General features: G+C 44.9%; 1 protein-coding gene across 1 annotated transcript in view; it reads right to left on the bottom strand.

Annotated features, from left to right (window-relative positions):
- The window catches only part of FAM81B (family with sequence similarity 81 member B), a gene marked incomplete at both ends in the record, with an annotated part of 45,376 nt that overhangs the window by 12,252 nt on the left and 19,137 nt on the right, over positions 1–13,987 (bottom strand). Inside the window, 2 exons of the mRNA XM_084305599.1 lie at positions 2,324–2,442; positions 4,438–4,712. Of these exons, the coding sequence (XP_084161725.1) occupies positions 2,324–2,442; positions 4,438–4,712 (394 nt within the window). The remainder of the gene's footprint in view (positions 1–2,323; positions 2,443–4,437; positions 4,713–13,987) is intronic.

The raw sequence follows: 13,987 nt of genomic DNA, 5'->3' as shown, positions 1-13,987 counted from the left end.
TATTTTACGAATTTAAACACAAATAAAAAATATAGCTGGTGTGAGATGTTAGCTGATGATGTTGAAGGCTGTTTTTTTCAGTCACTGCTATTTGACACATCAATATTTACATAGTGTAGAAACATAGTCAGAATGTCTCAGATTCAATGGACAACTGCCCTATATTTGGCAACAGGTCTTCATCTGTCTTTCAGGGAAAGACAGAGAGGGAGAAAAGAGTGACACAAATTGAATTACAAGAGCTAATCCACATTAATCCTTTACATGTGGCAGAAAACGGGGAAGAATCATCTTCTGAGAGAAAGAACATTGGTCCACTAAGCTTTATTTCATCCTAGATACTCTTGGATTAAGGTGGGGCTGCAAATCAATAGGAAAACTGTCACTGCAAGTTTGCTGTGGGAAGATTTCTACTAATTCAAAAAAATGTGAAATACATGTATGCAGCCACTCTGGGCTGTACTTGCTATACACAGCAATTGCTTATCCTGAGACTGAAGAAACATGAAGAACCCACATATACCATATAAACATAAATGGGACCTTAAGACTTAGTTTCCATCCTAAAAAGATGATGATGCTGTTGACTTCATGGTAATCCTAACACGTGGTTCCATCTGTGTCTTTTAGGATCCTGCCCTGCAGCAAGCACCAGTAAAGCTTTGTCCAAAACCGGTGCCCACATAGCAGCAGCTCCTGTCCTGTGGTGAGGGCTGCATGTGGAAAGGGAAGGCCAAGGAAGGCAGCTCATGGAGGGCAATGCTGTGGGTCCCCAGAGGAGCCCCACCTCCTTGTTATTCTGCTTGGATTTTTATTTTGTGCAAGTGGAAGTGGGCCTTTTTTTTTTTTTTGTCTCTCCAGATTTTTTTTTTCCTGCTCTCCCTTCACGTGTTTGCTTTTTCTGCTGCAGGCCAGTGATCCAGTACAGTAAACAGGAGTGAGCCTCAGTGCACCCGGCATGAGCAATAGGGAAATGCTGGGAAAGAGTAGTGAGACACATCACATGCTGAATATTACAACTGTGCCGAAAGCATATTGTCTGTAAAGCCTGCCCATCTGAATCTGAGAACACCAAGAGAAAGAAAATCTTGCAGGATCTCCTCCTACTTCCTTCCAATGCTAATCAGCCACAAGGTTATAAAAAAAAACTTTTTTTTTTTTTTTTTTTTTTTCCTGCCAACTGTGGATGTATTGGCTTCAGCTTCTAGTTCTGGATTCTTGAGCCTTTCTTCATCAGTTTTGGAGTACTTCAGCACCCTATGATTTTTCTTTCGTTCTCCCAGTAGCTATACATGGAAATGAAGACATCTCTGGATTTTCATTTTTAGAAACTATACATAGATGTGTACTTCTCTTGGCCAGAAATTTTCCTCATCCCACCACTACACTCCTGGTTCTTCTTTACACTGCATCAAGTTTTCACTTCAGAAAGGGAACTCTGGACCCAGCACAGTATTCTAGTAGCAATCTCTGTGCATGCACAGAGCTATCAAAATCTCCCTATTGATCTCTGGTCCAAGACCATATTCCTAGCATTTCTGATACTGCATCATTGTGAGAACTCACAGTCGGTTATTTACCTACCACACTCCCCAAACTTTTCAAGGAGCATTCAGGAGTGGAGCACTCCCTCAATGGTTTATAAAATGCATTTTTTATAAACCAGCCCCCATGGCCCCTGATCCAGGACATTGTCTGATAACTGATGATTTGGTGTTATCTACAAATATCATCAGTAGTGATTTTATATGAAAAGCATATCAGTGGCCTCTGGAGAAACAAACAAAAAAACATTAGAAACATGCTGGTTCTTCAAGGGACTTTCTTTCTTAAAGGCTACTTTTTCCAATATATTGGTTTAGAGAGCTCCTAATCCATGTATTCCCTTGATATGACACAGCAGAGTTTTGTTTTCTCATTGTTTTAATCACATTATTTAAATGACCCGTGGAAGTCCACCTTCAAAGGAAGAAATCAAGCTTGCTCAGAAAGCCCCACCTTCCAAGAGAGGAAGTGAAGAACCCTACACCACCTCCTAGTGAAACAACAGGAAGGCTTCAACTACAACAGCTGAAGGCTAGCCAGACTGGGGAAGGATAAATTCTCTACAGTCTTAAGTGTGTGAGGAAGAATGAGACAGGACAACATAGTTATTTTTCCCCCCTGGCTTGATAATTTTACTAACATGGAGAATGCACAGCACAGATCTGGCACTAAAATTGAGATATAAAATGAGTGCAAAGTACATTCATGCTTGCTCTGAACTCGCTTTGCAGAAGCTGACTAACAGAGATGAAAAAGGGGGCTGTTGTTTATTCCTTACCTTGCCACTCTTCCACGCAGGTCTCCAAGACTCTGGATGTATTTATGGTCCAGGCTTTGAACAGCAAAATTAGTTTGTGCTGTGGCACCATCCCTTGTTCTTATTTGCCTCTCCAAAACCTGTAAATTCAAGATCTTTAATGCACTATGGGCTTTCTACATTATTTATTTATTTATTTATTTATTTATTTATTTATTTATTTATTAAATAAGGGTCAGACATGAAACAGAGTGTCAAACAGATCCCTCCCACCCATGCCATAGATGCGCAAATGCTTGTCTCTTCCCTGACGCTCCTCACTCGGCTTGCTTGAGGAAGCATCCCCAAACACACTGTCTGGCACAGAACAGTGCCCACAGGACATGGCCTGCTGTTAAAAACACTGAAAACACACCCGTCTAGCCCCAAATGTGCACGCAGGTCAGCTGCTGCTCAGTGTCTCATCCAGGCCCATCTTGCGGCCTTGTATCAGATTTACTGCACAGCGATAATGTCTGATCTGAAGGCAGAAGGAGCGACCGCCCTGGAGGATCTGTGTGTGCCACCAGAACTAATTTTAGACAGTCTTTGGGGAGCTACCATCACCTTTTACAGACAGAAAGCTGAGGGAGCGAGCAATGCCCCAAATGCCCTGGTTTTACTGCTCGGGTTGAGAGGAGAGGCCTGGAGCTCACGTTTCAGCGTAGTGCAGCACGCCTGCTGCTCACTGCAGAGCTGCCACCCCACATCCCACCAGCACCTCCAGTCAGAGGATCATGAACACCAAATTCGTTAAGGTTGTGACCATTTTCCACTAATTAGTTTGATGCAGCAGCAGCCTTTTCCAGCTGTGACAGAGGGATGTGTTTCCCCATCTTCAGCTTCACTCCTGTGGCAGCAGCATGCCAGTGTCTTCCCCAGAGCAGAATATCCTTTTTCTGAAGGATATTCTTCCTGCTTTCAGGAAGACTTGGAGTATGCCAGTCACATTCCTGTGGATCCCCTTGTTTCTTTACAATGCTTGAGAGATGGTCATTGCTCAACCGCTCTAATTTGCTATATGCCTGGAGCAGTTCTCCCAAATTGTACTGATCCTCTGGTGGCTTTGACTGACAGGTCTCACCGTGCTGCTTTCTGTGCTTTACACTCAACAAATCCTCACAGCCTCATAACAAATCCTCACATACAAAGCAAACACACACCTGAGATTAGGACCTAAATAAGAGTGATTTACAACCATGGAAAACGATTAGACTAAGAAAGCTGATAACATCTTGGGTGTTTTTCTCATAAAACAGCCCTGATCTCAGGTGAGCCAAGATTTTATATTTGATAAGACAAATGCACTACATGTCAAATACTTCTGCAAGTATGTGAAAAACAAAATTTTGAATTTACTGGCATTTGGAGGACATTTAACTCTTCAAAGGATTAAAAAAATCTCTTGAGAATTCTATTTCATGATGTTTTTGTACTGTTCACCTTTGTCCAAGAAGAAAAGCCAAAAAGTGTTGTTAAATTACACATATAAATTTGTCAAATAACCACAAATAATCAAACATATTTAGTCAGAATAAATAAATAAATAAATAAATCATCACATGTATTTCTAGTACAGAATTGTCAGTCAGTTCAAAGTGTGACCTGATCCTTCATCCCAGTTTTAACTGAGCTTTGTGAAAAGTTTCAACATCTGATTTTGTTTGCATACATAATTTATGTAAAGTAGAACATCTGCATCTATAAATATAAGTTAAATGAAATCTGAGCCTTCACATTCTATGTTAGATGAAAATGTAGTTTACTCATTTCTCTTGAATTCAGTCTCCCACACTCCAACAAAACAGAAAGCAAATGGAATCTGAACCTTTCAGTTAGAGGAAAGCAACCCCAAAACTCATTAATCTGCTCATTATTTTGCTTTACTTTCCAATTATGTTTCTTATTTTCCCTACTCCCCTCCCTTCTGTTTTTGCCAGGAACTGTAAGTGCTACTACGTGAGAAAAATCAGAATTTCCCTAAAACACAATGCTCATGCTAAGGACTTTTCTGCCAATGAAGCCAGCATTAGAGATGCGCAGAAACTAGCATTTTCCCTAGCATTAGCATGGGAATAGTCCTCAGCATGTGTTACCTCTACGTCCTGGCAGAGCTTCTGAACCATTCCTGCAATGGTCTGGACATGGTTTTCCAGCAGCTGCCGGGCAGCGGTCTCCCTGTGCTGATAACCTGTGCTCTCCTGGAAGTAGGAGACAACGTCGTCCTTGACTCGGAAGGCCTGGTGGAGGAGGAAGGCTGTGGTCCTCTCCTGGCTGGAGAGCTGCTCCTCCAGCCGCCGCAACTTGTCTCTGGGGCTGGGAGCAGGGGACACGTTTCTCCTGCGAACACCAGAAAGCCTGGGTTTGGCAGCTTTTAGGTAAAAAAACATACAGCCCAAGGACCCGGATTCATTTTTTCAGTGAGGACAGTGGCATGGCCATTATAAAGTTAGATTAGAAGAGAAAGTTCCCGGTGAGGTGTTAGTGGCTGGGATATGATGTGCAAGGTAGGCGAAGGAAGGGTGACTGAGAAGTCCCATGAGCCTGAGGATTCACAGTGCTTCCATAACATATCATCATTGAGATCCTCATTTTAACCTCTTCCTTCTCTGTTTTAAACTAAAGCAAAAACAAGCAAAATCAGAGGCTGCCCTTGGTAGCAGCCTGGCAAACTTTGCTGGTGCAGAGCAGTCCCCAAAATGTGTGCTGGCCGGGAGCAGGCAGGCAGAGCTCCCTTGGTCGCACCAAGTCCTTGGTTTGGTATTTCCCTGCATTGCTTACACCTACCAGCTGGAAAGAAGTCTGCACACCTAATGGTTTTCTTACAGCTACCTGCTCCCCATCCGCCCACCAAAACCCAGGGGAATGAGTCCTGGGCTCGAATATACCCAGTGAAACTGCATATAAATATAGAAGAGAGGGGGAGAGGAAGGATGTTGCGTGGATCTGAAACTGACAGGTACAGAATGAAGCTTCATGCAGATAGGAACAGTGTGGAGCTTGAGGGAAACCGAAACCACTGGCTACTGCTGTGTAAAAAGCCAGAGAAATTTAATTACTGTAGAACCTCAGGTTTGCATGTTATACAGAAATTGAAGGTTGTTTTATGTCCTAAATTTAAGCCGATGGTATATTTTTTATGCTTTCAATGTTGTGTGAAATACTCCTACGTCATAAAATTTAGCTAAAATCCTTAGCTTAATGATGAGGAAAAAATACCCAGTTAGCCAGTTGGGAAAGAAATCACAGCATCAGTGAATGGTTTGGGTTGGAAAGGACCTCACAGATCTTCTAACACACACAGACACACACACACAGACACACACACACAGACACACACACACACACACACACAGACACACACACACAGACACACACACACACACACACACACACACCCTGGCACTGGAATGATCCTACAGGTTTTCTCTTGATCACTGCTGTTAGACTGACATAAATAAAAATTCCAATGTAAAAATAATCTTTAAAAGGGAAGGGGAAAAGAGTTCAGCTGCCCTATTGAGTCAATAAACACAATGCAAATATGACAGTTTAATGACTGAAGTGTGCCCAAGGATACTCTGCAAAATATTTTACAGCTATATGGGCTGCAATGATGCTCTACAGCTGGCTTGTGTCTATGTGTACCAGGAGCTGCTTTACATTTGTCTGCACAATTAAGACTTTAAAATACACATAGCCTTTGGCAACCATAAAGCACAAAACAGATTTGAACACATAATTTATATCTCCTCTTGATAAAAACTCTAAAAACCAAAATGTCCAGTTGAAGCTGTGTGTGTTCTCTTCTACTATGACAGCAGAAGTCACTGGGTGAAGATGAAGTGCCCATAAGCTGTTTATCCCTTAGTTTTTCAAAAGCATCATGTTTGTTACAATGCATCAAAGGGAAAGAAGGGACAGAAGGGAAAGGGAAAGGGAAAGGGAAAGGGAAAGGGAAAGGGAAAGGGAAAGGGAAAGGGAAAGGGAAAGGGAAAGGGAAAGGGAAAGGGAAAGGGAAAGGGAAAGGGAAAGGGAAAGGGAAAGGGAAAGGGAAAGGGAAAGGGAAAGGGAAAGGGAAAGGGAAAGGGAAAGGGAAAGGGAAAGGGAAAGGGCTGCCCTGTCTTACCCCAAGCAGGCTGGCCCCAGCTTCAAGTACTTCTGTCATCTGGGTGCACTGGGGCAGCTACATCATGTCACCATCCATAAATACCTTCCTTGTTGTTACAAACTTAGGCCATCACATGTCATCACATCATTCAAATACTTGTACACATAACAAGGGCAATAAAACACCCTTAGTGCTCTGTCAATGTGGCCAGATTGACCAGAGATTTAGATCCATTATTTATAGAAGTTAACTTCTGCTAAGAATCTTGTTGGCCTTGTAACTTAAAATTAAAATTTTAGCTCTGCTTTTGTTTTGCTTTAGTAGAGCTAGCATGGATTTAGAAGGCCCAAGGCACTTTGATTTATTAACAATCTCCCTCAGGAGAGCTGTGTGCTGTAAACAAGCCCTGTGAGCTACTGCTCCAAACATGTCAATTATTATTATCAATCCTAATTAACGCTGAGTGGAGAAGCCAAGGTTCTCAGATCCCAAGGACAGCATACCCTGGAAGTTGCTCCCACAGGTGTCAGAACACCTTCTGCAGGCAGAAAACATCCCCTGGGGCTCAGGAACAAGGTAAGTATTGCCTTTTAGGTGAAGTGCAAGAGCATAAGGCTAATGGCCATAAGCACCCAGGTATTGCCAGCAGTGGGAGTTAATTTGCAGCTCTACACGTCTCCTGATTCTCTTTCTGGAAATTGGAAATTCTGATCTCTAAGCCACCTCAAATCTCTCTGAAATGTCCAAGGAATTCAAAAATTATGAAAAGAAGGAAGACTGGCTGGGAGGTGGAGCAACTTCTCCTACTTCGTTTTTCTCAGAAAGCAAAGGCAGCGCAGAGGCACTTTCAGGGAAGCATTGCACATCAGGAAGGAAATTATTCAAGTAAGGCAAATGCTTCTCGATGCTATATTTTCTGGAATTTCTTTGTTTCTTCTTGTTACAGCTGAGAGTGGTTTTATTAAGAAAAATAAATAAATAAAGGAGAGTATTGTGCTGCTAGCATAAATTCGTTGTTTTGTTAGTGAGACTATGAACATTAGCTAACAGACTTGTCTGATGGCACAGCTGCAGATTTAACTTTGGTAAGCCAAATTTAAGCCAGTGGCCTTCAGAGTGAAAGAGGAAGCAAAAAAATACCATGAAAATTCAGAGGAGGAACATTATAAATGTTACATCGTGGGCAATTAATCAATTTGCCATTGCTTAAAGTAATCTCCTCAGTCAGGAAAAAAAAGAAAAAAAAGAAAAAAGATCAATCTGCCACGATGGCACTTCATGGCCACGACTCATTAATGTATGCCTTCAAGTTGCAGGAACCTGCAACGTTCTTGGTAGGAGCCAATCCATCCTCATTTCTCTCACATTCATCAGAGACCTGCAAAGGCTGTGGCTCAGAGGGAATTGGCTCTTTCTGTCTGACAGGAGATTCAGAGAAAATATGTCTGGATCTGAACAAAAAATCCACAGTGAGTGTGCATCCTTCCCGGCAAGCCAAAACGCAGCATGATGCTCGCTGAAGGAAGGGGAGCCTCAGGACAGGAATGAGGAAGCAAAGGCATCCTGCACAGCTGAAAAATGGCTCCTTTCCAACTGGGGTTGTTGCATGCAAGTGGGTATTTCATAAATCATCTCTTCTGTTTGTCTTTTCGAAGCCCGTATCCAAGCAGGAGGAGTTTCAATAATAGCTGATGGGCTCTTTGCCATTGGCCATGCGTCCTGAAAATTTTCACCTGCTGGGGGTAAGAGCAGCGTATACTTCTGGTTTAGGTCACTCTGTCCTTTGTGTGGTGTCACAGGGACCCCTTCCCCTCCGCCAACCCAGCAGTGCATTTTTCCATCTCCTCTGACAATCAGGGATGGTACCTGTTGTGCAAAACCTCTGCTAGAAAACACCAAGGCCAGATTTAAGAACTGTTTGAAACATACAATAAATCTGGCCAGACATAACTCTTTTTTTTTTTTTTTTTTTTTTTTTTTGAGACTTTTTTTAAACACAGCTCTCAAAAGAGCCTTCCAAAGCCTGCAGAAATTTACTGTATAACATCACAAATTATATGAAGCTGTTGTTGCAGTACTCTGATCTGAATCTTTACAAGCTCCCTGCTAGCTCGGTTAATATAAATATTTTCCATTCTTCTGCATGGGAAAAAAATGTCTATGCCAAAAAGCTCAATGCTGGTCCTGTGTTTCTGAGTGTCTGTCTTCTCCTACCAGCAGGGATTAGCCACAGCATCTTCTGTGCTTGCAGCGGCTCCAGACAGAGTCCAGTGGGAGGGAGCCCAGTGAGCTGTGAGATCCCACTGCCCTGAGATGGATGACCTCATGGAAGAGTCATTAAAGCTAATAGCTTACAGCATCATGCTTTGGCCAATAAGGCAAGGGGGAAGAAAAAAAAAAAAAGTGTCAAAATCTTAAGAATTCCTACCAGCTTTACGTCCCAAATTTTGAGATATGGGCTTGTGTTATTTCTTATGCAGATGCCACCTGGTGCCAAACAAAGAGACAGTCTAACCACAACAGATCCCTGCCCTCTGGGGACAGCGACAGGACCCGAGGGAACGGCATGGAGCTGGGACAGGGGAGGGTCAAGCTGGGGGTTAGGGAAAGGTTCTGCACCCAGAGGCTACTCCCAGTCACCTCCATCCAGGAGCAGAGCAAGGCCTGGAGGCGGGCAGGATGGGCAGCTCCGAAAGGAGCACTGCTTCACCACGGGGACTGAAACCCACCTGTAGAATGGGTGTGGAGAGGCTGCTGCCATCCCTAACCACAATGTGGAGCTCCAGGGGAGCCTCAGAGGTCCTGAGGAAGCACATTACTAGGCTGCAGAGGCTGATAATACTCCAGCACGAATCACTCAGCTCTTAATAGCAGTTGTCTTCCTTGCCATCAGCTGCCTGACACAAACGCTCTTCTGCACTGAGCAGCGCTCCTTCCCACACTCCTTCCCTGCACAAGGCAGCGCGGCCTCGTATTTCATAATTATGGTGTGATAACCAAGGTTACCCTGCAAGGGACTCTAACCTGGGAGTCAATGAATGCTGCGAGATGGTGAGTTGAATTTATTTGTGTTGTTCTCTGAGTAAGCTGCTGAACAAAATGATCGGTGATGTGACTCATCTCCTGGTATCTCTATAAGTATGGATGTAATTAGTGATGTATGTCCCAGAATGCTGAATTTAAGGTCCCTTTTCTAAAATTATTATCCCTTGTAGATACAGACAAGCTGAGGACAAATTTGTCAAGTAGTTTATTTTTAATTATTATATATTTATATACCCCATGAATTATTAGCTGATTTGTGTTTTATGCATTACAAGGCACTTACCTCATTGCTACTGTTGATCAAATAAATCATTGTTAAACCTTCTGCATGAAGAGAAATGAGACTATAAAACAGGCATGTAATTGCATAGCTGTTGAATAGGCAGCCTCTTAAATAACCAACGTGCAACTGAGATGCCTGCAATTCCTCACAAAATAAAAAGTACAGCAAAATAATGTGGAATGTATTATTATGAAGGCAGCTCAATGAGGCTATAATTTGGGTAACGCACATGGCTGTACTGATGGCTTTCTAGCTCTCAAGGCTGTAGCACTAGCAGATGGGTTGCAGCAGCAGCAGAGCGAAGGTGTGAGACCAGCCTGGGAGCCCATCCACCCCTCACAAAAGGCTCCCAAAGGCTTCTGGCCATCCCAAAATACGACTGGTGGCTCTGGGGTCAGTCACCATCTCCTCAACATTGCTTCTCAAGAGGCACTGTCTGGGAAACAGGGAGAAGAGGCTGCGGGCAAAGGGTGGGCAACCAGAGTTGCAGGTGAGTGTGAAGGATTTGATGAAATTAACCCCAGGCATGTTCCTTGCTAAAGCCAATAACAAATGTTTTGCAGAACAACACCAGCAATGATTTGTCAGCATTGCCTAATTGCTTCTGTCATGAATGAAATAATCCTGATGCTCTTATTAGCAGTTCCTTGATAACATCTGTCGGACAGGAGCTTTTTAAGCCATGACAAATATTGAAGGAGTTCAGCAAATGGCTCCTTCAGACCACTGCTTTGCCCAGATCTGTCTCCTGAATATTTATGTAAACCAGGCTGAAACAATAGCAGCCTTTTCCTATATCTGAGACAGCGGTCAGGCTGTCTCGCCTCACGGAGCTCCGTGTGGACTTGTTGAGCATGCTGCCCAGCACTGTTCAGTGCACACCATGTAGCAGCAGGGAAAGCTAGTGGGTACTTTCTGGGAAAACCATCCACATTGTGACTAAGACCATGGAGCTGAAAGCTGTGCTCTGGCCGTGCAGGCAGTGGTGTGGTGGTGCGGTGCTTCCCATGGCCCAGCAAAGCCAGGGGGAGGACAGAGGATGCTGGGGGCAGCTGCCTGTAAGACTGTGCAGTGCTCCACTTTCTGCAGGCAGCACAGGTGCTGCAGCTGTGCTGGACATGAGCATCCAGATGGGAGGATTCAGCTCTGCCTCCTCGGCTGCCCTCTGGGTTCATTCCTTAGCTAGATTACTTCAGCCTCCCTGGGTTGTAAAACCCCGAGGGCTCTCATCTGGCTGGACTTTCCATACGACATGTGTCAAGTAGTCTTCCAGGAGCCACACGTAGGACACAACCTTCAGGAGCCAGTCCTGACCTACGTTTTGGCATGGGATCAAATCTCAAAAGCTGGAGCCAGAAACCTTGCCTCTCCACCACATGCAAAATCGAACCATTAGTGGTACAATTCTCCTCATGCTCTTATCACCACAGCAGGCTGGGGACACTTAGGTACATAACTCTCTAGAAGTGGAGATATCAAATGGATATGGGGCATTTCAAAACCTCAAGTCCTTTGAGAAAAATTGGTCTGCAATAAGGTGCAGTACATGGATTCAGCTAGCACAAAACTCTGTAACTGCAAGTACTTTCCCCATTTTACTCAGCCTCAGTCTTGTTTGCAAAGGCATGGGTAGAAATATAACTAATATTTGCAAGCACTTTGGCTGGCTCTGCCAGTTGGAAGCTGCATGTCTCTGCCTGGTCTCAAGGACAGCACAGTTTGCAAATACTTTGAATCATCCTCCCTAAGAAATGTGACTGCAGGTCTTATTTTGTGTGTCACAACTGCACTCACAAATCCCCTTCCCATCACTCAACTGTGGCAGTTTTAGCACTGAGTGCAGAAAGGCCTGCATTTAGCCCTCTGCAGGGCATCCCTCTTCCCTCGTGGAGCATCCTCCTGGGTGCTCTGAAGGCAGAGACTCCCTTACTTTGGCTGCAGGCACGCTCAGAAGGTACAGACATGCCCAGAGGAACCACCAAACCTTTGAAAACCCTCTCAAAATGAAGACGCAAATAAGGATAGCCAAAAAGGATATCCAAAGCAGAGGCTCAGAGTATGTTTAGTGTCTGGGTTTGGGCCGTTGTGCATAGAGCACCAGGAGATGTTTGTGCCATGGGCTGGCATACCAGCTGCTCTGCACCTCTGCCCACCTGCTGGAGCACCAAGACCATCCTTCAGCACTCAAGTGTCAGGTTCAACAGTTTTGGGTGGGCTTTCAGCAGGCCCACGACCCATTCTGGATGTTTCTCAGAGCAGGACACTGTTTGTGTTGACTTTTTTCCTAAGCCTTAATGAGCACTGCCCAACCCACCGCTGTGTGGAACTGGGGCTGATTTCCCAGGGAAATTTCAAATCCAGCAGTAAAAATCTTTGCTTTGTCTGGCTGAGGATGCCAGCAGGGATGATCACCCAGCAAGGAACAAGTGCAGCTTTCCAGGCAGTACCGTTGTGAAAATAAACAGTGAGGCCCCTGCATCCCAGGGCTGCCAATCCAGCAGAAACGTTTGCTTTTGAAGAGCAGCAGTGGAAAGTTTTATTAGGCAGTGTAAACACGGCAAAACATGCTGGCTGACATCCAGTAGGTCATGTCAAAGAGGAGAATGTCCAGACTGGCAATATACTGATAAATAATCATAGCCAAAAATCACATATACCAGGAAGAAATCTGGTTCTCAGAGACACGGACACAACCTTCTCAAAATCACCATGCTTGCATCAGTGTTATCAAAACCAAAATTTTTGTCCAAAAATTTCTAACAGTGTTGTCAATACTGTATCAACTTATATAAAAAAAGTATAAAAAGAGTTAGATCGAATAATAAACATTTTCTCAATGTTATTAATGAGAAATCCAAGTAAATAACTGTAATACACTCTGTCTGTCTGTAGGGCACTATCTGTGCTGTGTCATGAATTATAAATGCACAAATTAAGGCAGACAGTGTGCACTGTTACTGCTTCATATGAAAAGAAGTAGTAAAAGGCTTCTGTAATTCTGAAGTCTGAGTCAGTACTGCATGTGTAGTACCTGCTTAGGCAGCAGCACTTTAGTGTGCAAGTTCTCACTTCCAAAAAGGGTTTTAAATGTACAGACACCCGCAGAGCAGCAGAGCAGGTCTTCCTGCACACATACACAGTAGCACGGAGTTCTCCCCTCTGGCAGCAGCGACCCAGAGTCTCAGGAAAACCATGGACTGAGCACTACCGAGGGATCACCCTGTAGGATGAAACTGGTATTTTTTTTCTCCCCTTTTCTTCTGAAGCTTCACAGTTAGTCATACAAATCCTAACCCCGCACGGGCAGAGCTCCAGCAGCAATTGCCAAGGAAACCAGGGTGCTACAAACACCCAAACACCCAAATGCCTCCGAACGGCCTCCCCCGACAGCCAGCAGCCAGTTTGCAACTTCACGGGGCAGCTCAGGAGAGCAGAAAGCAAACCACAGACAGGCCTGCTGACACATCCCCAAGGCACTTGTCCCCTGGCAGTGGGCAGAGTGCTCTACACTGAAATCAGACCCGTTCGGTGCATGAACTTGCCTGTGTAGCATGTTGCCACCGGGCAGGGGGGTCAGCAGCTCCCTGTGGGCTGGCAGTGGCTGCGCTGTGTTTGCCCTTGTCTCCAGGAAACCCCGGTTCCTGTTCCGAGGAGGCAGTGAGATGAGGGTTGGCAGCTGGATGTCTCCTGTATGCCCTGCTCAAGTGATGGCCTCTTGTTCCTGCTCAGGATGCGTGGTGTGGCCGAGGGGCTGCAGCTCCCCAGCCTGGTGAACCTTCCTGTGCTGTCCTCCCACCCTGCCCCTCCACAGGGGGCTTGGCCCCGTTTCTGGCGGTCCCTGTGGCTCTGTCTGAGGTCTCTGATAAGTGCTGTATTTGGCCTCTGCCCAGGAAAACTCCGCTGCAGAGGGGTGTCCTTCGAGGGAAACACGTGAGTCATTTCTCCAAGTGAAGCATGCAGCCGCGGGTGAATAATTTCTGAGTGACTCAGGGAGCACACTGGCACAACTGCAGATGGCTTCCCTAACAAACATCACAGAGGGCTGTGCAAGATGCCACAGGCACCTCTGCCGGCCATATTTCTGTTCTGCCGGTCATCGTGGTGCCAAGAACGTGCCCACCATCACCCGCATTTCCAGGGGGACTGGGGAAATGCAGGCCACAGCCAGCGTGAGTGAGGTGGGTGTCCAAGAACCAAAAAAGGTTGC

The sequence above is a fragment of the Netta rufina genome (genome assembly GCF_964035555.1).
Source record: "Netta rufina genome assembly, chromosome: Z".
In the NCBI taxonomy this organism is placed as follows: Eukaryota; Metazoa; Chordata; class Aves; order Anseriformes; family Anatidae; genus Netta; species Netta rufina.
This window is presented reverse-complemented; position numbering and strand designations above follow the sequence as displayed.